This window comes from Pogona vitticeps, chromosome 15 (genome assembly GCF_051106095.1).
Source record: "Pogona vitticeps strain Pit_001003342236 chromosome 15, PviZW2.1, whole genome shotgun sequence".
In the NCBI taxonomy this organism is placed as follows: domain Eukaryota; kingdom Metazoa; phylum Chordata; class Lepidosauria; order Squamata; family Agamidae; genus Pogona; species Pogona vitticeps.
In genome coordinates this window covers 11,392,039-11,419,770 of record NC_135797.1, presented here as the reverse complement: position 1 = coordinate 11,419,770, position 27,732 = coordinate 11,392,039, and the positions used below count along the sequence as shown (strand labels likewise).

The 27,732-nt window shown below is 47.3% G+C and overlaps 1 protein-coding gene across 2 annotated transcripts; it reads right to left on the bottom strand.

Annotated features, from left to right (window-relative positions):
* POLA2 (DNA polymerase alpha 2, accessory subunit) lies at positions 1-27,673 on the bottom strand. Of its 2 annotated transcripts, none has more exons than XM_072983831.2 (18): positions 27,516-27,673; positions 24,796-24,920; positions 23,564-23,640; positions 23,252-23,309; positions 22,078-22,184; positions 20,071-20,264; positions 18,973-19,061; positions 18,125-18,280; positions 17,396-17,458; positions 15,799-15,841; positions 14,439-14,563; positions 13,321-13,359; positions 11,644-11,717; positions 10,496-10,604; positions 7,768-7,871; positions 3,555-3,614; positions 1,992-2,118; positions 1-427 (listed from the first exon to the last, which is right to left on the bottom strand). In XM_072983831.2, the coding sequence occupies exons 1-18, from the start codon at positions 27,610-27,612 to the stop codon at positions 281-283; spliced, it is 1,794 nt and encodes a 597-aa protein (XP_072839932.2). In that variant the 5' UTR covers positions 27,613-27,673; the 3' UTR covers positions 1-280. The 2 variants fall into 2 exon arrangements, with proteins under 2 accessions (XP_072839932.2, XP_078238201.1); XM_078382075.1 differs by lacking the exon at positions 27,516-27,673 and adding an exon at positions 26,791-26,919.
* Positions 27,674-27,732: the final 59 nt, after the last annotated feature.

Sequence of the window (27,732 nt, the reverse complement as noted above, 5' to 3'; positions counted from 1 at the left end):
TTTTTGTTTTTAAATTTATCAAAAGCGTGTGTCAAGAAAACCAGGCCCCTTTCGGCCCACTCCGGTCGGGGCGATTGCATCAGATGATGAGGTGCAAATCTCTCCAGATGTCCTGGATTCCCAGCACCCTCTGGTTGCTGAATCTGATGGAAAAATCCCCAAACAGCTGCAACCTTTGACCTCGACGTGGGAACTCCCTTCCTGCCTCGGACCCGGGATGTCTCCTGCTCCGAGTTCTAGCGAAACCTCCGCTGGGACGTTCAGCGCAGAGACCACTGGGTTAGATCCGGACAACCTGAGCCGAGACGCAGGGGCTCCTCCGCACCCCCTCGGAAGCCTGTCGCTGGAGCCACAGACGCCCGTAGGTGCCCCCCACCTGGCCTTTCGTGAGCCGTCCGGGATTAACGCAGACACACCCGAGGACTTCCTGAACAGGAGGACGACCGTGGAGAAGAACAGAAATCGGATTAGAAAATCCACAGAACAGAACAGTTTGGGCTAATGGGGAACTGGTGACATTCCATGTTGGATGGGAGTCTCCGTCAGAGCCATCTAGATTTTTTGGGTCCCTCCAACTTCTTTGATCAGAACAAAAAGGGCTAACTCTGGTGAGGAACACGAACACAGACCTCAGGCTCTGTTGAGTACGGGGCAGAAATTAATTCACACTGCCCCTTGGAAAGGTAGCAGTTGCATGCATTGAAGTTTGACCAAGAGGCTGACGGAGCCGTAAGGAAGTCAAAACTGCCTCCTGACCCCGGGCAGCAGAAGCAGCCATACAGTAGGATCCCCTTTATCAACAGGATCAGTATCTGCAGATTCACTGATCCACAATATGAAAATATTAAAAAGAAGAATCCTAGAAAAATATATTTCTACAGATGAAGTTAAGAGAATTGGCCACTAGAGGGAGCGAGAGACCCGGCTACGTAAAGCGTTCCCCAGAGAAATATATTTCCATCATGTCATTACCAAAATTGGCCACTAGAAGGAGCCAGAGACCTAGCTATGTTAAGCGTTCACTATCATCCACGTTTTCCAGCATCAGCGGTAGGGGTTTGGAACCGATCCACTGTGAACACGGGGTCCTACTGTACTGTCCGGAGGCTGAAAGCCTTTTGAGATAGAAAACTGAAGAATGGTCATATAGACCAGATGGGCGGGATACAAATCAAATAAATAAATACATAAATAAATGGACAGAAGATGAGCAGAAGCTCCAGGACAGAAGTCTGCTTAGAAATCTGGAATGTGAAAAGTATATAGGTGCTGGTGGTGGATCTACAGTACAATAAAATTAATGAAGTTGAATCTTCAGATTTTTGGGTATAAATGACACCTGTCAATTCAGGGTGGGTGAATGACAGGCAGAGATACCAGGCGTCTTGTTTTTACTTGGGGGGCCGGCGATGCACAGCATTGTTATCCAGTTGCAACCCCACCATACCAAGATGTTAATGGCAGCCATTCCAGTCCTCATTGAGAAAACCTGCTTCAACTGCAGGGTAATTGCCACGTACATTAGCATCATACCACTATACTGTCCTACTGTTCCTCTTGACATTGAGTCCCGTCGTGTCCGGCTCTAGGGCGTGGTGCTCATCCCCATCTCCAAGCCATAGAGCCAGCGTTTGTCCGTAGGCTGTTTCCGTGGTCAGGTGGCCAGCGCGACTAGACATGCAACACCGTGACCTTCCCACCGAGGTGGTCCCTATTTATCTACTTGCATTTACATGCTTTCGAACGGCTAGGTTGGCAGGAGCTTGGACAAGCGACGGGAGCTTACTCCATTGCCTGGATTCGATCTTATGACGGCTGGTCTTCTGACCCTGCAGCAGAGGCTTCTGCGGTTTAACCCGCAGCGCCACCCACGTCCCCTTTTAATTTATACTACACATATAAATGACAAATAAAAGCAAGTCCCAAGTCTGGCCCTGCCAGGGCTAAACACAGCTTAGAAAGATGCAACAAAATGGACGAGCCGCTCCTACCTTAATGAAATACTTCAGGTCCGACGGAGTGATCAATACGTCCGGGGTGAGAGGCAGAGGCGTGTACTGGCAGAACTTCTCGTAATCGATGTTCATCTCTTCGGCAGGAGGGTAGAGCGGGTAATAGCTGTTTTAGGATTCGAGGCAGACAGGGAGAGGAGGCATAGGGTGAGGAGGGGAGAAAAGATCTCGTTACCTACACTTCTACAATCTTTTCCCCCTACAGACCTCTCTCTCTCTCTCTCTCTCTCTCTCTCTCTCTCTCTCTCTGTGTGTGTGTGTGTGTGTGTGTGTGTGTGTGTCTGTCTTAAATTCAGTGTTAAAAAAAGGCACTGAGTTCCAAGGTGTTTTTTTCCCTTTCCCTTTCTGGCGCATTTCCACTGCAAGGGGCTGGAGATTCTGCCAACGGTCACCCTCCCACCCTCTTGAGCCTGCAAAGTTCGGGCATGGCTGGGGTGAAGAGGAGACAGAGGGTGGGGAGAAAGAGGCCCTACCCGCTCACAAGGATTAAACATGGTGAGATCTGGTGGGCGCAGCTGGCATGCCAGATTTAGCAGTCCTAGCGCTCAGCCTGGCTACCACCGAGATTCGGGCATCCAGGCTCAAGGCGTGACCCCTTGGAAGGCGAACCTGAGTGGACGGGGCGAGCACGGGGTGGCTGTTGTTCCCTGGCCTGCCTTCTGACACCTCCATCTTGTCCAGTTGAAGCATCGGCTTCAGAGAATCCTAGAATCATGGGGTTGGAAGGGGCCTCTTAAGGCCATCAGGTCCAACCCCCTTGCTCAGTGCAAGAATCCTAATCAAAGCAGATCTGACAAAAGGGTGGTCCAATTTTCTCTTCAATACCTCCAGCGTTGGAGAGCTCCCCACCTCCCAAGGTCATTGGGTTCCATTGTCATACTGCTCTAACAGTTAAGTTTCTTCCTGATATTTGGCTTAAATCTTACTTCCTGTAACTTGAGTCCATTATGATGTGTCCTGCACTCTGGGACGATCGAGAACAGATCTTGCCCCTCCTCTGTATGACTATCTTTCAAGGATTTGAAAAAATGCTATCCTCTCTCCCTCCGTCTTCTTTTCTCTAAGCTAAACATCCCCATTTCTTTCCGTCTTTCCTCCTAGGGCTTCCTTTCCAGTCCCCCGATCTTCCTTCTTTTGTCCTCCACTGTATTTGCTCCAGTTGGTTGGCATCCTTTTAAAACCGTGGGGTGTCCAGAACTGGATACAATCTAGTTTGTTTGCCTTAACCCGGTTCCTTACTGACATAACCCAATAATGTGGGAAAAGAGTAATACAGGAACGCTCTCGGCGACAAACTCGGAGCCGGCCGCCTCGAGCATTTTTGTGCCAGAAGCAAATGACAGACCAGAGACCCTCTTCCTTCTCCCATTCTAGGTTTTTTTAAAAAACGGAATGGATTGCTTGCTGAGTTTCCCTTCAACCCCCTGGGAAAAGGGCAGCATCCTCCGCCATACCTAAAGGCAAAGAGGGAGGCAACAGACAGAGAGAGTGGGGTAGGGGACAAACTTACTTTCTTCTATGTTCTGTAACTAAAGATCTTACCTCCGCTGCGTCAAGATGTGCTTCAGAATTCGAGAAAAACGGTCCAAAGCACTGAAAGAACTGGGGAGAAAGAGAAAATGAAGGGGGATAAACAGCATAGTGAAAATGGAAGAGGGGATACTTTTAAAATACAGTGGTGCCCCGCATAGCGAGGTTAATCCGTTCCGGATTAGCCCTCGCTATGCGGAATCGTCGCTAAACGGGTAGGGAAAAGGTACTGAAACGCATTAAACTTAGTTTAATGCGTTCCAATACCTTGCTTACTTACCCGTTCAGCGAGGATTCCCCTTGCCGGCAGCCATTTTCGCGCCCTCGCTAAGCGAGGGCAGGGCGTGAAAACGGCTGCCGGCAGCCATTTCCGGGCTTCCGGCGGCCATTTTGGAGCCGCCAAACAGCTGTTCGGCGGCTCCAAAATGGCCGCTGCAATACCCGATCTTCGCAATGTGGGTTTTCCCCATTGCGAAGATCGGGTATGTTTCCGTATAGCGATCCCGAAAAAGGGATCGCTATACGGAAACATCGCTATACGGTGCACTCGCTAAGCGAGGCACCACTGTAGCTTTAAAACAATACTCTACATTTGTAATCGCTTAGACAGAGATGAGGAAACATGGCCCCCTAGATGTTGCCGAACTTCAAGTCCCATCCTGCCAGGCCGCCTAGAGATTATGGGAATTGTTATCCTTCTCACAACTCTTTATCTACAAACTCCTTCCAGGCCTCATCGGCGTCACAGGCTTTGTTATGAAGAGAAGCCGCATTTGGGGAGAAGACAGCACAGAATGTGTCAAAGAATGGATCCTGTTCGTTCCCAGACAAGCCTTCGCAAAAATAAGCGTTTAAATCTGGCCCTTGAAAGAATGCCACATAGCACTGCTTGTAGACATGATCATGGGTGGAAGTCAATTCCACACACACACACCAGCAAAATTTATAACATAAATTAGATCTCTGGTATTTAGAAACACCAACAGATTTATTCTCCGTTTTTTTTTTCTCTCTCTCTCTGGATTGCTTTGCTGGAGGACTCTCCAGCCTGTCCCCTCTTGAGAATATAAAGCTTCCACGCGGAGGAAATCAAGTGGTGTCCATCCATTGCAAACTGGGCCACAGATGACTCCCAGGAAAGCCCAACACATTCTCGGGAGCAGATCCGCACCGGGTTTCTGCCTCTCCATCAAAGGGGAAAGAGGGTGGATGGAAGAGGCAGGCCTGTGGCTTCCCACATCAGTTCTGGCAACCAGGGCTTTGCGCTCCAGGGCCCCCGGATTTAGAGGGAATTGACATCTGGAAGTGAAACTAATGCCGAGTGTTAGAAAAATAAACTCTGATACCTCCTGGGCATGTTTTACTCTCCTTTTTCTGGAAGCATAAGCCTTTTCTTTGGGAGGGGACACTGAATCTTCCTCCTCCTTTTTTCCCCCACAATTATTTCATGCCCACGTCCCACCACAGAGGATTAGAGAGGGTCCCACTTCCAGCAGGTACCCAAATACACAACGGCGAAAGGCAGGGCGAGGAACCCTTGCGTGGGGCTGGGACTTGGGACGTGGACGTTCTAAGCCCCACTGAGCCATGGAACCCGTTGGATGACCTAGAATGTTGGGGACTCTCATCAGGGAAGAAGGCAGAGGAGAAGTAAACACTGGAGGAAAGGCGGGATAGGCAAATGAATGAATAATCTGGAGATATCTGTCCATATAGGGGGCAGAGGAGGTCTATGGAGTGTTCTCCGCAGCCATGCTGCAGCTGCCAAGACATTGCCGAAACAGGTCTCTGTGCACCCACAAAAGCGTCTTCGATATCAGAGAAAATACCTACTCTACATTGCTTACCTGGCGGTCTCTGAAGGAGAGGAAAACAGACCCCCTTAAACCAAGGGAGGGAGAAGTTGGGTGGGCAGGGTTTGCACAGGGCGAGGATGGAAAATGGGTGCTAGATTAGGGGGAGCTGCTGAGAAAAATGGCTCTCATGGACTCTGCAACTCAGCAAGTTCTGTGGGGCATAGTGCTTAAACCTGTAGTCAAGCCTCTGCTCAATGACTTGAATTCAATCCCAATAGGTCCAAGTAGCCGGCTTGAGGTTGACTCAGCCTGCCATCCTTCCGAGGTCAGTAAAATGAACACCTGATTCACGGAAAAGGGGGGGGGGAAGAAGTGTTCCTTGCATAATTGTGTTGCAAACCGCCCAGAGCGTGGGGCAGTTTATAAGTCGAATCCATCCATCGATCGATCAAAAATAAAACCACCCGCAGCCACTTTAAGCCGCTGCAGTGAGCCACACGTCTGCTGTGGGAGGTGCACCGATAGTGAAAAACCCACAACAGGGACACCACGAGTGTTCACGTTCACTCTGATATTTCGGAGTTTAAATAGTATACAGGGTGGTGGCCTTATTGACAAGTTTGGAAAGCGAATCACTCCTGTTTGGAAACTTCACCTCTTCTTTTGGAAGGAAGGAAGGAAGGAAGAAGGCTGGAGCATATACGTGAGAAAGCTAGCCTTGAGGGTCGGCAGGCGGCCCCCCATTACGTCATGAAAACAAACAAGGAATGTAAAGAAGATGTTCACGGCCGAAATCCTGTTCGTGCAGCCCCACCACGTAAGACTGAGGTCATCAGCCACGGGGATTTTTTCAGAAATGAAACATATCCATTATCAGGTCAAAACAAAATAAAGAAGATAAACATGTGGTGGCATCTTAAAATACCTCTTCTATAAACCTTTCTCGTCCCCAGTGGAAAGCCCCAATCCACTCAACCCTTTCCACGGAAGCCTCAAAAGCTGCGATGATTTGAGTGGCCGTACTGGATGACACTGAGCAAAGTTACAGACACCCGGCCCTCGGGATGTATTCATAATATTTTATACCCCGCCTTTCTCCACCTACGGCAGCTTCGGAGCCCTGTAAAAGCAGCAAGGAGAGCGTGCGAGAGAACATTCCTCTAAGGAACGTTTAAAAAAAAATAAGCGGGAGGCACCCTTCCAAGACCCACACAAAGTTTGGGCTGAGGTTTGAGAGCCTCCTGACCCCCAAGAAAGGACCGGGGCAGCTGTAGACTTACTTCTCTCACTCACTCACACAACTGTGACACTTCTGGGAGATTGAATCACGCCTGATTCATATTGTTTCCTCTCCGACCGCAGGGCAACCCCACCCTTTCCTCTCTCAGAAGGGACCACGTTCTCTGTTACTGGTAGAGTTCTCTCTAGATTAAGAGTGCTTTTTTTTTTAAAAAAAAAGAAAAGCAATAGGGTTGAGCAAGAATTGCTGATGATTTACCGCCTGTGAATGAGCCACCAACCTCCCACTCTCTGTTTTGACACACAATCGGACAGGAGCGTGGCGTCGAGAGAGCTATTGGCCTTCCCTTTAGGGGTATTGTTGCCTTCTATCGGCACATTTAGCTTTCTGCTTCTATTTTTTTGGCCTTTCTTCCCAAAAACCTGATGGTAATAAACACGGCCTTCTTCCCCTCTATTTTCCCAACCCACCGGTGAGGGAGATTGGGATGAGAAACGGGAAGGCGCCATCCAATAAATTTCAGGGCAGAGCGGGAACTTGAACCGGGGTCTCCGGCGTCCTAGTCTAGTCCAACCACCCCTGCCCCACACGGGCCCGAAGGATGAAGGCTTTCTTCCGACACGATTGTCCATGAGACACCCAGGCCCGTGACTTATCATCCAACACGATTGCTCCTCAAACCCAACACTCGTTGAGCGTGTCAGACCCTAACGTCTAGGAACAGGGACCTGATTCATGCCACTTGCTCTTAAATTGGACTGACGTTGCTCCAGTTACTCAAGGTGTTGTTGTTTTTTCAATGAATCAAACCCAACTTCCGGTTCAGAACCCACCCAGCCCTCCTTTATTTTTTTTGGGGGGGGGGTGGGAAGCCTGTTTTTAAGAGGGACTCAGGACCGAAGAATCAAGACTCAGGACTTGTCGAAGGCCGCCAACCTAGAGGGCCAAGTGTACGTAACATTGCTGAGCCGTGTCTCGAAATACAGCCAACTCAAGGAATCACAGCAAGTCCTTGGACTACAAACCCCATGATCCTCAGCCCCACATAGCCACTGCTTTCCCCTCCAAGCGGCGCTGGAGAGCCCTGGCTCTATTCACCGCCGAAACCATGGGAGTTGTAGTCCCACCTATCGGGGGGGGGCGCCGGCTTGGGACCGAGGAGGCTTTCCTCTCACGGCTGGGAACCTACCTGATTTCTTCGGAGCCCATGTGGAAGAGCAGGTCCACTGACGTCAGGCCCAGAAGCACCCCGTTGACCTCCAGGGTGCAAGGGTCGGAGACGAACAGCACCCTCTGAAATTAGAAAAAAGGAAAAGGGAAGGACGAGGGGGCAACTCCGTGAGTCAGCTTCAAAATCCACAGCGCGGTCCAAGACCTCAGATACAGCAGAAGCAGATTTTCACACTTATCTATAAACATAGTTCTTTGAATGGCCTCTCCCAATTCAAAGAGACCCTTGTCCAGCAGGCCGAGGCAAAGAGGCAGTCCCGAACTCAGCCAAATCAGGGAGCTGGACAGGGGACAGATTGTATTTGTCTTCAGCATGGAAGGGATGGTCACTCTCAAATTGGCCTTCTCAGCCACACTAGACGCTGTTCCAAGACCTCCATCGGCTCTCGAGACTGAAGGATGCCTACACCATCTCATGCTTTAAGACTGTGTCTCTATCTTTAGCACAGTATACCAAGCTCCCCCACAACTTTATTTGACCCTCTTACTTTTAGGTGCAGTTTGAAATTGGCAAGGGCTCTTTTGACGGGATTTACAGCCGGGACACCCTTCTGCGTGCGCTTTCCAACTCCATTATTGTATGTTTTTTTTGTTGTTGTTTAGTAGTTAACTCGTGTCCAACTCTTCGTGGCCCTATGGACCAGAGCATGCCAGGCCCTCCTGTCTTCCACTGCCTCCTGGAGTTGGGTCAAATTCATGTTGGTGGCTTCGATGACCCTGTCCAACCATCTCATCCTTGGTCGTCCCCTTCTCCTCTTGCCCTCACCCTTTCCCAACATCAGGGTCTTTTCCAGGGAGTCTTCTCTTCTCCTGAGATGGCCAAAGTACTGGAGCCTCAGCTTCAGGATCTGTCCCTCCAGTGAGCACTCAGGGTTGATTTCCTTTAGAATTGATAGGTTTGTTCTCTTTGCAGTCCAGGGGACTCTCAAGAGCCTCCTCCAGCACCACAATTCAAAATTCTATGACTACGTAAATCTGTTTCAGATAAATAAGCAAAACAAGACTGGTACAAAATTCACAGATGAGCAAGGATTCAAGGCTGAAAGAATCCTAGGTCCGGCTGAAGACTGCAACCTAGGGTATAAAGAAACCTGAAACTTTACCAATGTTCTGAACTATGACATCCATCAGCCCCACCCGGGACAGCCAAGCGGGGCTGGAGCTGCGTTGACAGATGCAAAAAGCTGTTCCATCAATTTTTTAAATTTTTATTTTTTGCTAGAAAAGGAATAAATAGGGCAGGAATTTCTGTCCTAGTCAAAAATTATGAGTTTGGGGACAGCGGCCGGAAGGGACGACCGAGTGTTATTTCCTAACCGTGAAATGAAACAACCGGCCGACGTTGCAACAGATCTTCCAGGGAAGCCCCACCATTAGCCTCCTCTCCTTGATGCGGGAAAAATGACTCAAGACTCCTTTGGAAAAAAAAAGGAGAATGGCTAAAAATGAAACTTCCTGCCCCGTGAGAAACAGGAAGTCCTTTTCAAGGGTGAATTTTGTGCCGGAAGGATTCTCCCAACGCCACCCTCCCTTGGGGTTCATTTTCTGAAAATTCGGGGAAAGGGGTTGAAAGGCTGGTTTCCGGGGGTGGGGGGATGTCAGGCCACACTACGGACAGCCTGATCCCTACTAGAGGGCGTATCGGAGGGCAGGTGGGCCTGATTCCCTTTTGCAAATTGGGGTCCAGCCCCTCACAGAGGCCCACAGAAACCGAACGGGTCAGTGAGGAACTGCAGAAACCTGGCTTGCAGGCTGTGCATTTGGGGGGGGGGGGTTCCAGCCAGGAGATGACGGTGCATACAGGAATTACCTGGCTTCCCCACCTATCTCTACGGACAACAATACATGAAACTACAGGAGGAGCCCCACATTTGTGGGGGGAACAGTTCCAAGTGTGCCCCCCATGGATGTCAAAACCCTGCAGATACAGAGCATCGTTTCTTCTCCCTCTAGTGGCCACGATGGTCATTACATTCTGGAAACACATACAGTGGTACTGTACCTCGATTTACGAAATTAATGCGTTTTCCGGGACATTACGGAAAGCGAAAAATTCGTTAAACCGGAATGTGGATTGCTATAGGAACAGGGGCAGTGCTATAAACCTCCAGGCACTAATGCATCCTGGGGAAACTTCCTTTATACTCCAAAAAAAAAAAAAAAAAAAAAAAAAAAAAAAAAAAAAAAAAAAAAAAAACCAGAAACCGAGGCATTATTTTCAATGGATTTCAGTTCGTAAACCGAAAATTATGTTAACCGAGGCATTCGTAAACCGAGATACTACTGTATTTTTGGTTTTCTCTTTTAATAGTTTCAGACTGTGGATAAGGGAAACTGTGGATACCGATCCCGCGGATATGGCAGTCCTATGGTATTTATAGGCCCCCACTTCTAATTTTTTTTAAAAAAACTGGGAAGCGTTTGCCAGCTGGCGGAGGGATGACCCCCTCCGTCCATCCTGCTTCCCACCGAGGGCCTCAATGCGCTTTCCTTTAACTCCTCGCTCCTCGGAGGCTCCCGTTGCTTCTCAGGTCTCAGTGGCCACCCTCTCCAAGCTGGAGGGGCCCACAAGCTCGAACCCTGGGCTTCCTGTCCCATCATGACTGAAAATTACAGCCACCAGAGAACAGCCAGACTGAGATGTCTTCCCCGCGAGCTTAAATAAAGGGGCAGGTTCTTCGATGTACCTGCTTGTCTTCCTTCGACAGCTCAAAGCGGGCAAAAGGCGGCTGGGGGTACACGCAGACATGGTGGACGTCTCTCAGAGAAGGGACGATGACCAGGTGCGAGCCGGCACTGTTGGAAAGACATGGACAAACCGAGGATAGGTAAGCGGGAATATCTGAGGGGGGGGGGGGAATCACAATGACCTGTATGTGCATCCTGGACACCACACGGTGCCTAATGTGTCCGGATGTGGCAGTGCAGCAAAATGAGACAAAAAGAAATACAGTGTTGCCTTGCTTAATGAGCGCCTCGGTTAACAACAAATCCGCATAGCGACGGATTTTTTACGATCGCATAACAATATTTTTAATGGTAAAAAATCGCTCTGCGATATCGGTAAGCTGTTTCGCTTACCGATTTTCGCATAGCGATGTTTTAAAAACAGCTGATCGGCGGTTCCAAAATGGCCACCGGGGAAAAAATGGCCACCCGCTGTGTTTTCACGCCGATTCCTCACATAACGGGCAGCAAAAATGGCGGCCGTATGGAGGATTTTCACTTAAAGGTGAGTTTCAAGCCCACAGGAATGCATTAAACGGGGTTTAATGCATTCCTATGGGCTTTTTCTTTTCGCATACCGACGAATCCAGATAACAACGATTTTTCTAGAACGGATTATCGTCGCTATGCGGGGCACCACTGTACATTATGTTGGAAGTGAAAAAAAAAATACACTTGCTAATTTTTTTAAATTTTGGTGAAGAGACAAGTCTTCTGTAGGTTCAAGGACAGTTTAAGAAACTCAGGCCCATTCCTTCCTCCTGTCTTTCATTTTTCGGGCGTCACTGAGCCCGAGAAGGGACTTCTGCAGGACTCGAAAGGTTGCGCTCCAATCGAAACAGAAGGCACCGTTCAACTGGGTGTTTTATGTTGGACGCGCTTGCCTGCGGAGAAGCGTCAGGCTCTTTCCCTCCTCATATTCAGAAAACGCATTAAACACATTGCTTTCCGGGAGGCACTTTGGAATATCCTCTAATTTCGATTATATTTTGTAGTTCAATCCCTGGGCATTAAGATCATCAGGGGAGGGCCTTTCTCTCGATCCCCTCCACAAGGTGGGGAGACCCTCTGCAAAATCGGGGCAACCTAAGAAGGTCCAAACTCTTACCTCCTTGTCCTTTCAATGATTGTCTTCAGGCAAATCTTGAAAACGTCTTCAAAGGAGGACGTGAGCTGGCAGTCCTAAGAGAAACAGAACGACAGAGAGGAGCAAGAAGTCACCCTTTCACTCCACACACGGAACGTCACTTGTTTAGTCTCTGAGTTATATTCATGAAAGACCCCTGCCTGGAAGTCTGGAGAGCGGGTGAAACCAGCCAAGGGGGCTGATGTTGTGAAACAGGCTTGTTTATTTCATGCATTGGTATACCGCTTAGTGCAAAGTGCTAGTCTAAGCGGTTTACAACGACATAACGGAAACCCAACCACCGAACATAGACGCAAATAAACAAGCAATAGATACAAACCCAACATGATGGTGACCTAGGACATAGCTTAAGATGATTTTGAACGTCGCTTGAAGGAGGGGAGTCACAGAATCATGGAGTCGGAAAGGGCCTCTAAGGCCATTGAGTCTAACCCCCTGCTCAAGACAGGAATCCCAAAAAGGTCTGACAGAGTGGCTCAATTTTCTCTTGAAGGCCTCCTGGGTCGGAGCCCTCGCCACCTCCTGAGGTCATTGGGTTCCATCGTCTTCAGATCCTCTTATTACGGAATGGGATCTTCGTACTTCAACGGGGATCCCCTTCCGTAAGGATGGGCCACGACCGAGAAGGCATGATTTCTTACAACAGTCCTCTTTGCCTCTCTCGGTGTGGCAACCTGGAGAAGCAAGGCCTGAGAAGAATGGGTGGCGTGGGCTGATGTTTATTTATTTATTTATTTGATTTATATCCCGCCCATCTGGTCTGGTCGAGGAAAAGATGCTCCAGCAGATACGGAGCAGGACCCCACATGGTTACCGTTGAACCAATAAACTTGACTTGGCAGAAGTTCTTCCCGGGTAAACGAACCGCTCAAAATCATGAGGACCGGAAGCTTACTTGACACGTAGAGCAGAGATGTCAAGTCAGTGGCAGAGTAGCCACCTGAGACCCACAGCCCTGCAGCCAAGGGGTGCAGCTGTGGGGCAGAGCACAAGCTTTGCATGCAAGTCAAGGGGGCTCAGCCCCAAAAGGATCGGGTCTCCAAGAATGAGAATAGACCCTGATGGGTCTTTTGGACTCTGATCAACTGCAGCCTATCAGCAAAAGGAATCTTGCGCTCAAGAAGCCAGTCGCCGGATCGCAGGCAAGGCAGGCAGCCCGCTTTCTTCCAGGAAAGGATCCAGAGCTGAATGGGAGGGCGGCTACATCTCTCTCATCGGCGACCGGCCTCAGAAATAGGAAACTCCTTTATTTATTTATTAAATTTGTATCCCGCCCATTTAGAGATCGTCCACTCTGGCCGGCTCACAATAAAATGGAATAAAAACAATCAAATAAGCTAAGAGGTTTTTAGAGAAGTACAACACTACGGGGATTTCCATCCTTTCACTTAACGCCCGTGTATAAAAATCGTAAGGTCAAACTAAGAAAAGGAACCTAAGTCAGCAGACGTCTACTTTTCTCCTAAAGTCTGTGGAAATAAGACACTTGATTTCTGACAGATTCCTGAAAGACAACTGGGAACTACAGGATCTCGGAGGGGGGGGGGTTTCCACGATCCGGGTGCCACCACCGAGAAAGCCCACCCCGACAACAGCTTAGAAAAAGACGAGCTTTCATCACTTTATCCCGAAACCTACCTCAACTTGTTTGTGCTTCGCGTCAAGGAAGGGTCCAAGCTGTCAACAATGAAAGGAAATTTAGGGTCAACCCAGGCAGGAAGACAACACCCTAATTAGTCGCGACGGTCGTTTCTGAAAACTCATCAAGCACCTTTCAATGCTGTGGGCCATGAAGGGTGAGCAGCGGAGAAAGGATGTGTTTTTAATTCCAAGAATTGGAAAGCTTCCACAAAAACCCAAGCGGATGCCAGATGTGATGAGAGCCGCAGAGAAAAACAGCTCTGTGCGAATAGGCAGAGTAGGAATCCGTAGCCTTCAGATGGGTTCTGGACTACAACTCCCAGAATCCCCAACACTCATGGTAGCTGTAGCACCAAGTGCCCAGAGGGCACCATTTTATCTTGCACGTAGGGAGGCAAGGGTGGGTGGCACCTTTATTAAACTACACACATCATCTTAGAATGGCAGATCTGGAAGGAAAACTACCGTGGTGCCTCGCTTAACGACTGCTATGTTAAACGACAAAACTGCAATACGATGAACTTTTTGCAACCACTTTGCGATCGCAAAACGATGTTCTAATAGGAAAAATTCGCTTTGCGATGATCGGTTCCCTGCTTCGGGAACCGATTCTTCCCATTACGACGATTTTAAAACAGCTGATCGGCAGTTTCAAAATGGCGCCGGCTGTGTAAAAATGGCTCCCCGCTGTGTTTTTGGACAGATTCCTCGCTTTACAGGCAGCGAAACTGGCCGCCCCTATGGAGGATCTTCGCTGGACGGTGAGTTTTCAGCCCATTGGAACTCATTAACCGGGTTTTCAATGCGTTTCAATGGGCTTTTTATTTTCGCTTAACGAGGATTTCGCTGGAACGGATTATCCTCGTTAAGTGAGGCACCACTGTATAGACCTCACCAAGTCCAGCCCCTCACAAGGAGGCAGAGGTGGGACTCGAACTCCCAACCTCAGGCTCCACAGATACTTCAACCACTGAGCTATCCAGCCGTTCACAAACAGAAGCCAGTTTCTGACCTATTTCAGGGCTTCCTCGGACCCAGGAATGGTGCAGAAGAGTAACGAAGTTCCAAAACAGGACGGCCAAGGGTAACTATGATTGTGGATGCTTCATGCTTACCAAAATGCAAACGTCCGGCTTGTCTTTATTAATAACGTCTATTAAGTCCAGCATGGGATCGTAGGTGATGCTGTCTGAGGTGGTATAGGGGCCGCAGGCGACCAGCACCATCTGTGGCCCTAAATCTGAGGAGGTTACAAAGATAAGAGACATGCATAAGACATAAGATCCCATACAAGCGTGGATCTGTTGAGCCCTGGTTGCGCTGAAATCCCCCACTTTTTAGAATCTTGCACTGCGGCGTCCAGATCAAAAGCTGTACAAAATTGCTCCTATTAGGGAAAAGGACTCACAAAACTGCACTATGTTTGGGATACAGTGCTAGGAGAAGGGCTGCTTGTTCAGAACGGTGTACGGTGGGACCCTATATCCATGGGAGATTGGTTCTGAGCCTTCTCCCCGTGGATGCTGAAAAACGCGGATAACAGCGAACACGATTTTAATAGGGAACGCTATATATTGTGTTGTCTCTGGTTCCCTCTAGTGGCCCGTTCTGAGCGCTCCAACACTCCCACCCCTTCTTTTTTTAAAAAAATTAAGGTCTTAAGGGAAAGGCTGCGCTCCGTTTTATAACATAGCCACCTCTTCAGGAACATAACGTGTCATGTTTTCCACTAATTCTTTTTTTAAACCGAGAGGGGTTTAGGAAGCCCACGGGCCCCCCAAACCAGCTTCTGACCGCCTAAACCACCGAGCTATCCAGCAGTTCCTCCCTGTGCTACAGGACATGCGATTTGATCTTACAAGCCAATTCCTCCCACTTTCCCTCCATTCTGTTTTAGCTCTTTAAAAAAAAAAACAAAGCCGATATGCCTGGATATTTTCATAGGGGTGCAGGCCTCCAAGACCAAGAGAAAAGGAAACCTTCCCCCCCCCCCGGATCCTTACGAGTAGCCCACCAAATTTTTTAAAAACAGAACACAATTGAAGAGCACAGTTCCAGCTTTTATAGGTCTGAAAAAACATGAACAGCTAAGTTTCTAGTCCTTATGAATACTTACACAGAAAAGGTTGGTGACAATTTAAGGAACAACACATAGGAAGTGAGTAAGATTTCTACCCTTAAATAAAGCAGATTCTGCAAGGGTAAGGTTTATCTAATGCAGAATCCGCTTTATTTTTAATTCCACCCTAATAGCCACCATTTAGAACGAGCTGCGAAAGGAGCATTTCATGTGGGCAGACGGACACTAAATCTTTGACACTGGTAGACTCCAGCACCCATCTCTCCCAGCCCAAACAGACAATGGCAAAGGATGATGGGATTTGCAATCCAACCCCCTTTGAGAGGACTACATGTCCTAGAACAGGTTGAATCCTAAGACCTCGTTTAAGAAAATAAGCATCAGGACTAACTCACTTTCTGCCTGATCCGAAGGATGATGGAAAGGCAGTGGCACTCCCTGAGGAGAAAAGAAACAAGATTTAATATTTGCACTTTGAAAAAAAGAACACAAAATGTTCTCAAGTATTTCTATATGTAAAATATTTTTCACTCTGCCTTTCTCTTAAAAAAAGGACGCAAGGTGGCTTACATCATTAAAAACAATATTAAAAGCTAAAAACAGTAAATCATTCAAACGTTAAAGAAGAATGAACAACAATAGATCAAAAAGGTTCAGGAAAAGCAATAGGAAAAACAGATTTAGAAGCCGCAAAATAGAAATCATCCTGTTTATTGTCTTCTAATTACTCAGTCGCTGAGGGAAAGCCTGCCTGAAGAGAAGTCTTGGCCTGCGTTCAGAAAGACAACAAAGATGTGGCCAGCCTGGGCCTCCAGTGGCAAGGAGTTCCACCGTCTGGGAGAACACCTTCTCCCGTGTCCCCGCGAAGTGCAACTAAGAGATCCCGGGCTGGTGATTTGACGTTTCAGGCCACAAAATTAGAGCGTGAGAGAGAAGCAGCTTTTAAAAACGACTCACTGAAAACAGGTTTTATTATTTCAGTTATTTAGAATTTGCTTTCCAAGCCGTCACGAGGTTCCTTCCGGGGGGCGGGGGGGGGGGGAGTCGTTTGCAACTAAAAGCAATCAGAAACTAACCAGGAAGCGAAAGTGCTCAGAGGTCCATCTCCTAGCCTGTTATTCCAGATACAAGTCATTCCCTATTTGTTATTTATCACCCTGTTTTTGAAAGCAAATCATGGCCATTACCCATTACAATGTTGAAAAAGTAACTTTTTATGTGGCTTGTTACTTTTTAAAAAAAATAAGTTTAACAACAACCACCTGAATACTGTAACTCATTTTTGAAACATTTCTTACAAAGCAACAAATTATAGGTAAATAATTTACATGTCATTTTTTAATGTCAAAACACTCTTTGGAAGATTGGCAACTAACTTAAAAAAACTGGGTTATGTTTCTGGTTTGCTACAAGAGCTACGAAACCAACAGGTTTTAGATGCCATGCTAAGATTCTGGCCCCTGGTTCATCTCTGGCTTCCTTAGACCAGTGCTGGAGAAATAAATTTATTTATTATTATCTATTATGGTCGGGTGACCAGCTCATAAAATGTATTTATGGCTAAAATATACAAAATGCAGTTTAAAAAAATATACAACCAATTAATAAAACATGTTATGTGGCTAAAATATACAAAATGCAGTTTAAAAAATGTACAATCTGTTTTTAAAACGTATTATGTGGTTAAATATACAAAATGCAATTTTAAAAAAGTATAGAACAAATAATTAATTGCATACTGGTTGCAAAATATGGGGAGAATCAAATCCAGCATTTTTTCTAGCTGTCATTTAAACCACTGGATCGTCTAAGGCGAACTAGTTTGGTGCTGGAGAATGTCACCCTATAAGGTCAAGGGTCTCCAAGATTTTCAGAGGGAGGGCCACAACCTATAGGTTCCAGATTTTCAAGGATCGAACCACACAAATTCCAGAAAAACTCCAGCCGTGAAAAAAGCACCAGAACAAGCGAGTGTAAACAGCAGTTTCTCACCTCATACAACTTGGATGCAAAGAACATTCTGCCCGTATTGTTGATACCTTCCATAACCACAACCTGGAAAATTTGGGGGGGGGGGGAGAGAGAAGTGAAACTCAATCAAGTGGAACTTTTAAAAAACATTTTCTACTGCAGTATGGTAGAAACCCCTCATCCATGGGATCAGTATCCACTGATTTGCTTATCCACGGTCTGAAAATATTCAAAACCTTAAAAGGAAAAAAAACCTAGAAAAATATACCGTATTTTTCCGTGTATAAGACGCCCCCATGTATAACATGCCACCCCCACTTTTTAAATCCAAAATTAAGAAATCTAAGTGGGGCTTAGCGAGTGTAGGGGGAAAGGGATCAAAGCGCTGCAGGATCGCTTTGATCCCTGCTTTCCCCTCCACTTGTTTTTGTTCTCTCCTCAGCTTACTTCCGTGTATAAGACGACCTTCAATTTTTAGTCTAAAGATTTTAGACAAAAGTATAGCCTCATACACGGAAAAATACGGTATATATATTGAACTTCTCAACACCCTTCTTAAAATGTGATGCCCAGAACTGGACACAGGACGGTGAGTGAGGCCTGACCGAGACAGAAAAGTGGCAAAAATACATTCCTTTTTCTCTGTCATCAAAAAGTCACGTAATTTTGTCCACTCTTGCTGTGTCTATAACTCAAGTCTTCTGAAAGGCAGAGACACCTCGACGTTGCCCTACCTGCAAGACGCCTCACCTGTCCAGGGAAGAAGGAGTATTCTGGGAGCTCCGAGACATCCACAGGCACCAGCCCTCCCGAGGAGTGCTCTTGATCCCCTTCCAGGACCACAGACTTGGCGTTTAGCTTCCCATTGGAATCGCATCCGATCTGGCCCAGAACAGTCACACGGGCCTTCCATTAAAAAAAAAAAGAGCATAGGTCAATTTTTAAGACACTTTACATGAAATCTGATACACAAAATCAACGGCTGCCCATTCCTGCAAGGAGAACCCTTGGACCCCCTTATCCGCGGGATCGGTATCCACTGATTCACTTATATAGTCTAAAACTGTAAAAACTATGAAGTTACCAGGACGGGCACTAGAGGGAGACAGAGATCACGCTATGCATAGTGTTTGCTATTATAATATTATTCACTATATTGCGTTTTTCAGCATTACTCATCGGTGTGGGATTTTGAGAACTGTAATTCAAGAAACTAATTTTTCTATCTCTGCATCTATACTCTCTCTAGTTCAAATAAATAGATAAACTGCATTAAATAAATATAGCTTGCCGCAGTTCTCTACTTATTAGGGAGGGCTCCCCCCCCATTTCTAGATAGTTCCAACCCCACCTGCGGATTCTGAAAAACGTGGATGATCACAAACATTGTAATAGCAAACGCTATACATAGATAACCATGGTTTCTGGCTCCCTCTGATGGCCAGTTCTGGGAACCATCATTAGAAATATATATTTCTAGGATTTTTCTTTTAATATTTCCAGACAGTGGATAAGTGAATCAGTGGATAAGGGGATCCTACTGCACTCATAAAATGTAAAAGCAGCAGAACTCAGAAAACCTTAGGCATATAGATTACCTGGGTAGGGATGACCAGAGAGCAAAATTCTTCTATTTTGTAGTACTCCTTTAGTGCTTCACCAAGTTCTTCAATCTTACAGGAGATCACTGACATTTTTTTTTAAAAAAATGAGACGGAAATCAAGATTAGTGTAAGGAAATAAAAAGCAATAGGACACCACCAAAAGTCGTTAAATAGTAGCAACCGCAGCAGCTTGCTTTAAAGTTGCACAAATTCCAGCATTTCTACAGCCATGAATACAAGACGAAAGAAATATAAGCCCAATCAGGACTGTATAAGCCACATAATGAATCTTATTTTATTTATTTAACTTATTTGCCGCCCACTCTACCCAAAGGTCTCTGTCATATTAAGGTGGCATCTGAAGAATCGTTTCCAGTCTTGTGGGCCTCTTCAAATGTGCCAGGGCCATTTGGAGGGGCCCACAGACTGGGAAATGTGAGGATTTTCTGATAGGTAATCCTGTTCGTATTGCATCCTCCTTTGACAGGGGGCCCTGGACACTGACAAGAGTTACCCAAAGATCTGTGGCCAAAAAGGGGTTAAGAAGGGTTGCTCTAGAGAATCTTCCATATACAGCAAGACCCCCCCAATATCCACGGGGGATCGCTTTCAAGTCCCCCTATTGATCTGAAAAAGCTGATTATAGTGAATAATATACATAACGTGGTCTCTGGCTCTCTCTAAGGGCCAGCTCTGAAAACGTCATCTTTAGAACTCGATACCGTTTCCCCCGGAAATAAGACCTAACCTGAAAATAAGCCCTAGGATGATTTTTCAGGAAAATAAGCCCTACCCCCCAAAATAAGCCCCATTTAAGTGAAACCCCCACCTCCACCCTTGTGCAGCCACCAGAAGATACATGAAAAAATAAAACATCCCCTGAAAATAAGCCCTAAGGTGCTTATTTTTTGAGCAAAAATTAATATAAGACCCTGTCTTGTTTTTGGGGAAACATGGTATTCCTAGGATTTTTTTTCTTTTAACATTTTCAGTGCCATGGATAAGCAGATACTGATCCCGTGGATATTGGGGGGCCTGGGTTACCTACCCTATTCCCACCCAGGTCTTTTAAACTTATTTATTTTAAAATACCTTCCCGGTAGTCCATCAGATCCTGGAACATGAATTTGTATGGCTTTGTGAGTGAATCTGTGTCCGCCGTAAACTGTGTCACCGTGGCGGTCGCACCCCCGCTTCCATGCCAGGAGGCGCCGTGGACAGAGCCGAAAGAGGCCACCACCTCCCCACGATTGCTCCGGGAGCTGTATTTCTGTGACGGGGTCGCGCTTCGTTTGGACGGAAAAATAGTTTATTAAAAATGTGACGTTGATTCCACACACAGACACCCCATTTTCAAATATCACTCAGTCTTAACTAGAGATGGGCAGTTCGGGGGTTCGTGCCGGTTCGTCCTTTGGACAAACAGGCGTTCTGCGGTTCGCAGCCAAGCCTACCCCTGCAGGCGCCCACTCGAGGCGGTGCCCCAGCTTCTCTGCTCTGCCTCCCCCAGGCGCTGCCTCTGAGTGGGCGCCCACCAGAGGAGGCAGGGCTGAGAAACGCTCGACACCTGCTTGTCCAAAGGACGAACTGGCACGAACCAGCGGTTCGCACCCATCTCGTCTTAAATTTCGCCCAATCCTAGTTAAAGCTCTGACTGGATTAGTTGGCGGATTCCTTTATTTATTTGTATCTTTCGCTTTTTCCTGCAAACCCAAAACGGCTCACAACATACATTTATGAAAATATAGCTGGGGAAATAAAATTACAGGATGAAAATAGAGGTCTGCGCAACCGGCGTGACATCACCAGCAACAGTGTCGGCCCTATGCCTTCAGTCTATCAGGTGACAAGACCAACCTGAAGCCAGATCTGAAAGAAAAATTTGAAGCAATGGTGTCTACTAACCATGGTTAGTAGAAACCATGGTTAGTAGAAACCATGGTTAGTAGAAACCATGGTTAGTAGAAATCATGGTTAGTAGAAACCATGGTTAGTAGAAATCATGGTTAGTAGAAACCATGGTTAGTAGAAACCATGGTTAGTAGAAATCATGGTTAGTAGAAACCATGGTTAGTAGAAATCATGGTTAGTAGAAATCATGGTTAGTAGAAATCATGGTTAGTAGAAACCATGGTTAGTAGAAATCATGGTTAGTAGAAATCATGGTTAGTAGAAATCATGGTTAGTAGAAACCATGGTTAGTAGAAATCATGGTTAGTAGAAATCATGGTTAGTAGAAACCATGGTTAGTAGAAATCATGGTTTCTACTAACCATGGTTTCCTGTCTGCTAGAATCCAGGGGTTGCTCTGATGAGAAAGCTTTTCCCTGTCATTTCCTTTCCTCTTCCTGTGGCAGATCAAAGTAGTTGAAAGAATGAGTGGCTGTTGTTCTGTGCTGTCAAGATGGGTGTGAAGCAGAAAAACGGGTCGTTCATGAGGGTTTGTCACTAAACATGAGCCACCACAACCCCCTCTAGAACAACTAACCCATTTGCGGTTTGTTTTTCCAGTTCAAGCCGGGAGGTATTACCTGCTCCTGCGGGCGCCACCTGCTGGGGCGGCCGGAGCAGGCAGAGGGAGCGGCAGGGAGGGGGCCGGTGGGCATCCCTTTTTGGCAAAGCAAACTAAAGGGCAAAGGGGAAAAAGTTTCCCCAGAGAAAAAGGTCGCTGAACCGGGTCGCGAAACAAACCAGCCCAGTTTGTTGGTGGAATTTTTTGTTTGGGGTTTGTTTCGTGCCCACCTCTGTCTTAGAGTGGCCTTAACGGGACTTTCAAGATCAGTGAGATGGTTTAAAGACCCGTCTCGCCAGCTCTACACCACCAGTGAGTTTCTACAGCTGAGCGGGGATTTGATCCCCTGTCTCCAAATTAAGACACAGTCCATGTCTCTGTCCATGACCCCACACCGGGCATCTGGAAGAACGAGAGCATGGATAAATTGCTTTTTCGGGCTAAACCGAGAACCCACCTCACTGGGGGAGGTGGGGGTGCAACGCGTAGCACGCACAACTGAACGGTAAACCGCCCCGAGAGTGCTTTAAGTGCTTTGCTTTGGTTCAAAGGTAAGCAATTTGTTCAACGCCTTGGTTAGGGCCTACCTGGGCGAGAAACTGTTGGGAGAGAAGGCCAGGCGGGGGCTGCGGCCAGAAAGAGTCCGTTTGGACCGCGGGTTCTCCGGCGTTGTGATCTCCCTTTTCTGAGAGGCCTGCAAGACAAGGTAGAGTGGGACTCGGCGAGGGGCGGCAAGAACGAGAGAAGATCCTTACGATCGCACAGCTGTTAGCAGGACATGTTGGGTCTTCTCTTTTTTCAGCCCTGTATGGAGCTGTGAACATGCAGACTGTGCTCTGCCACTGAGTGATGACTGTCCCCTCGGTTTGCGAAACGGATCTGCTACGAAAGGGGAGGCGCTATAGGCGCCATGCGTCCTGGGAAAACCCTGTCGTAGTGCAAAAAAAAGAGAAAACAACGTAACCCAGGGCTTTATTTCTTACAGATTTCGGTTCGCAAACCGAAAATTACGTAAACCGAGGTGTTCGCAAACCGAGCCGATCAGCTATTGGAAAATCATCGCTATGCGATAATCGGTAAGCGAAACAGGTTACCGATCATCGCAAAGCGATTTTTTCCTATTTAAAACATCGCAATGTGATCGCTTTTGTGATCACGAAATCTTCATCGCTATGCGGATTTGTCGTTAAAAGGGGCGTCCGTTAAGCGAGGCACCATTGTAATAGCAAATACTATACATGGCATTGTCTCTGGCTCCCTCTAGTGGCCCATTCTGGTAATGACACTGTGGAAATATATTTCTCTAGCGAACGCTATGCGTTGTCTCTGGTTCCCTCCAGTGGCCAGTTCTGGTCATCATTAGAAATATGTATTTCTAGATTTTTTTTTCTTTTATTATTTTTAATATTTTCAGACTGTGGGTCTGTGAACGGGTGGATCCTGACTCCACGTCTACAGAGGTCCAAATGTACTCAAAATAGTCTCACCAGACCAAGCCAAAGGCTCACCTCAGGTGGGAGTCTGTTTCCACAGGGGCCAACGAGATGAGACTAGGTTACCTCAGCGTAGAACGTGAGGCAAAAGCACCTTCCTACTGAAGTTCCCCAAGAAATGGTACCGAGAAGCAGGTTGACTCTGCTCCTAAAGAGACCATCCTAAAGAGAACCAACCTTGTATCGGCGAAAAAAGACATTTGTCATCTACACTCTTCTAAAAAGGAGCTTCTCTCGGGCAGAAAAACAGAGCCCGGCGCGTACTTACTTTTGACGGTGATGTGTAAGTATCCAGAAGATGCTGGTCCTCCTCCTCAGCGTCTGAACTGAGCAAAGTTAAGAGTTAAAAGCATCCACTCATGCCTATGTAAACCCATGACCCTCCAGTGACTACAAATCCCATCTGCCCTAGGCAACATAACCACAGAGGAGGCATGCCTCTAGGGCTAAACCATGGAGAAGAAATCGGAGAAGGTTGTGTTCCACGACCCAGCTTGTTCCAATGTCTTTTTTTTTTTTCCAAATCCCTGATAAAATTGGGCACCTCGGCTCCGACCCTACCGAACATTATAAAGGATACTGCTCAGTGATCTGGTGGATTCCAGAAGTACGGGTTTCCTTCCTTCTTGAAGGTTTCGCAGTTCGCTTCATAAGCGCCTGGGGAGAAATCCCACACAGTCAAATGCCTGGAAGGTCAACCCCTCTCATCGCGAAAGACACTTCGGTATTATCAAAGTAAAACTCAGCCGCTGTGCGGTTTTTTGTTTTGAGAATGGGAATTCTCTTCAGAACAGACTGTCATCTCTCAGCTGTGATGGCTATACCAAGGAAAGAGGGAGGGAAGATGAAACTACAGGCAGGACCCCCAATATCCATGGGGGATCAGATTCAAGTCCCTCCCACGGATGCTGAAAAATAATATTTATGGCAAGCGCTATTACAGTATAACAACAAAAAATGCTATACATTGCATGGTCTCTGCTTCCCTCTACTGGCCAATTCTGGTAATGACACTGAAATATATTTCTCTACTGAACACTATACACAGATTGGTCTTTGGCTCCCTCTAGTGCCCCGTTCTGGTAACATCAATAGAAATATATATAGGATTTTTCTTTTATTATTCCTAATTCCAGACCGTGGATAAGTGACTCAGGATTTTGATCCCATAGATAAGGGGATCCTACTGTATGTTTCTGCTTTCTTGCTTTTAAATCAGGAGCACAGGCCTTCCCGTACATCTAAAATGCTGACTCGATGGGAAATAGGAACACGGATATTTATCATGATTAAGTTCACTTTCTGCTTAACTGAGGGACAATCTGTGCAATGCCCCCCCTCATTTTGTAAGGCAAGGATTTTAACCCCGTAGACTTGACCCGGAAGCTCCTTAGTGCTTTAAGGTCACTTACAATCCTGAAAAGGACAAGCCATTTTTTTTCCTTGTCAAAAAGTTTGGTCTTTTATTGTTTTATTAAAGTTTTTACTTGGAAGCTAAACCTGTAAAGTTTTTTGAACACTCCCAGCTGCCTAGAGATTCAGATACCTGTAACTGGAGCTTGGGACATGGTTGAGTACAACTCCCATCATCCCCAACCACTGACCATCCTCATAGGGGCACATGGGAATTGGGATCCAACCAATTCTTGGGGGCCCCCCTGCAGACTCCCAATTCCTAATACAGACAGCACAAAACATGACGGACTGGCAACCTTAGAGCAGCCTCTTACATCCCTGCCATTAGCCAATGCTTTCTCTCTAGCCCATAATTTCCTTTTTTCCACGTCCAAACCCAACTGCTAATCCCCTTACCTCATGTTCAAAGACGTAGAGGGAGTCAGCGGTCAGATGAATGGTTCCCTTTGTGGCAAAAAAGGCGACCAGTTCTTCGGCTAACGTCACCGCCTTCAGCCGGTGCAACATGCAAAGTTCTTCCACTATGCAAGAGAGAAACAGACCCAGAACAGATTATTTTTTATTAACCAGAAGAAGGGGAGCCGTTTAGCGCATCTCACCGGTTTTTCCTCTAAGGGTGGCTCCACCCTATCTTGTACCACGTCCTCCGTCCAGACGGTGGCTTTCTCTAATCCAGTGCTAAGGGGCAGGGAGAATGGGATCAATAGTCCAGCGCGGCTGGGGAAGGAGTGTCAGTGACATGGGATGGAAATTTACAGATTTGTTAACCAGTAGCAGCTATTTGGCTGAATTATTTCACACACTTTCAAGAAACAGCATGGACAGTCATATCCAACAAACCATCCCTATTTAGAGCATTTCTTAGCTTGTCTTCTGTCTCTAGCGGGAATGTTTGCAAAACCAGGCTGCGACAGAACTGAACACCAAACACAGGCCATAAATTACTGCATCTGAGAGATGGACCCATACATCACCGACTCTCAAAGCTGGCATGAATACTTTGTGAACTCTGTATTTTACTGACTTCTCACATTAAAATAGAACAGTTTGCCTTTAAGAGTTATATCTGATATTTCCTTTTTGGGACGAGTGCAAGTGTTCCTGCTGGCTGGGGGATTGAGTGATTAAATTTTTTATACTGCCCATCTGACCGACGGTCACTTTGGGTGGTTCGCTATGATAACAACATAACATAATCCAAGTGCAATTAAATTCGATCGCAATTGAACTAAACTGAGAAACATTCAGATTAAAACGAAAGGCCGACAATCTCCGCAGTTCTTGCTGGGCCAATTTTGAAAAGCCGGCCGGAATTACAAAAAAAAAAAAATTGAGAAGCTTCTTGAAAGACACCTGTCAGATTTTGGTTGGTCATTTATTCCAATTCATTCTGGGAGGAGGAACTCAAAAACGTTACCACTGTCTAGATGCACAACTTAGACCCAACCCAACATACCTAAAATTCTAGACAAGACGCCATGCATCGGCTGAAGTGGGTTGCAAGCCCACCAAAGAAGGGAGTAAGCGTCATTAACGTATGGCCGGACACTTGGTTACTTTTGCTGTTCCGGAGGGACACCGCTAATCCACTGCTGATCAGCCTAGATGGGTCTTTGATTTGATCCAAACCATTGCTCTCTCCTTAAAATTTGTCGCTCCTTTATTTAAAGCCCCTCCCTTCATCGCCGAAAGAAACTTCCCACCCCAAATCTGACCCCTTCTTGGCTCTCCAAAGTCGATGCCCTTGAGAGGTTTCTGATGGCCACCTCCCTATTGGCCCAGACCCCCCCCAATGCTGGCCGCTGGACGTCCCAAAGGGAGATGGGAGTCCTGGACCATCTGCGGTTCCACAAGCTGCCAGTCTCTACCTTCGACCCACAACTCTTGTCTTGCTGTTGTGTGCTTTGGTGACCTGCAAAACAGCCCCTCTTCAAGCACCCTGCTATGCTCTTGCAAACTTAAAAGCCAGTGGCTTCCTTGACAGAGTCCGTCCATCTCCCTGGCGGTCCTCCTCTTTCCTGGCTTCTTCCAACTTTCCCCAATTTCTATGGCTTAGCACAGACCTGAGCCGTTTTGGACATCAAAACTTTACTGGTCTTTGACCGCAATAAAGTATTCAAACCATTCGTTCAAACATCAAAAACCATTTATAGCTTTTTGTCTAAAGTTGATCAGTTGCTTCTTTTTAACATACCGCAAAAAAAACTCTTTAGTATTTGTGAAGATTTAACACGTTTGAAATAAAAACAATCATAACATCCCTATTTTATTTTTAGGTAAAGTTGGTTCACCACCACCCCGAACAGTTCATATTTTTCATGTGCCCCCCCCATAGAAATCAATTGCCCACCCCTGGCTTAGCACAGTGAACAGTGTTTGAGCCGGACCCACCGAATCCATGGGGATTTAGGGGGTCGCCTCCTCCGTAAGTCCCATAGATTCCCATGGGTCTACTCGAACTGGGAATGACTTCAGCCTAGAAAGCAACAGTTAGAGCAGCGCTTCCCCAAACCTTTGGGGGGGGGCTCCAGATGTTCTTGGACTACAAGTCCCAGAAGCCTTTGCCACCCCCTGTGCTGGCCAGGGTTTCTGGGAGTTGTAGTCCAAGAACATCTGGAAAGTTGGGGGCCGTGGAGTTAGAGCAGTTGCCCCCAACCTTGGGGGGCCTCCAGATGTTCTTGGACTACAACCCCCAGAAACTCTGGCCAGCAGAGGTGGCGGCAAAGGCTTCTGGGACTTGTAGTCCGAGAACATCTAGAGGTCCAAGGTTGGGGACCAGGGAGTTAAGAGGAGTCCCCCTTTGAACCAGCGAAACCTAGGAAGGAGGGAGCCGACTCACCAAACCCCCATGGATTCAGTGGGTCTACGCTCGTGTAAAGAGAGGGGACTTTTTTGGGGCCCTGGTCTCTTCCAGGGAGACATAACTTTCTTGGTAAGGAGAGTTGCGGCTTGGTCTGCTCTAGGATGACCGCCACCGCCCCCCCCGGGTTGCTGGCCTGTCTTGCTTCGCCCCCCACCCACCCCCCAAATGGCTGCCCCCTCCCCTTCCCCTTCCCCCCTCATAGGGATCGGGGCCCTCCACTCCCCCCCCCCACGTCCCTCGTCGGCTCCCGTACACTTTCCCGCCACGGCCTCCTCCTCCTCGCCCTCCGCCAAGTCCAGCCCGAAGGTCTTCAGCTCCCCCCGCACGACCTCCAGCACCGGCGACCCCATGGCGGGCTCCGCGTTTCCCGCCACACAGGGAAGGGGCGTGGCCAAGGCCGGGGAGGAAGGGGCGGAGTCAGACCTCCGTGTTGTGATTGGACGACGGGCTCCCCAGGGAGGCGGGGCCGG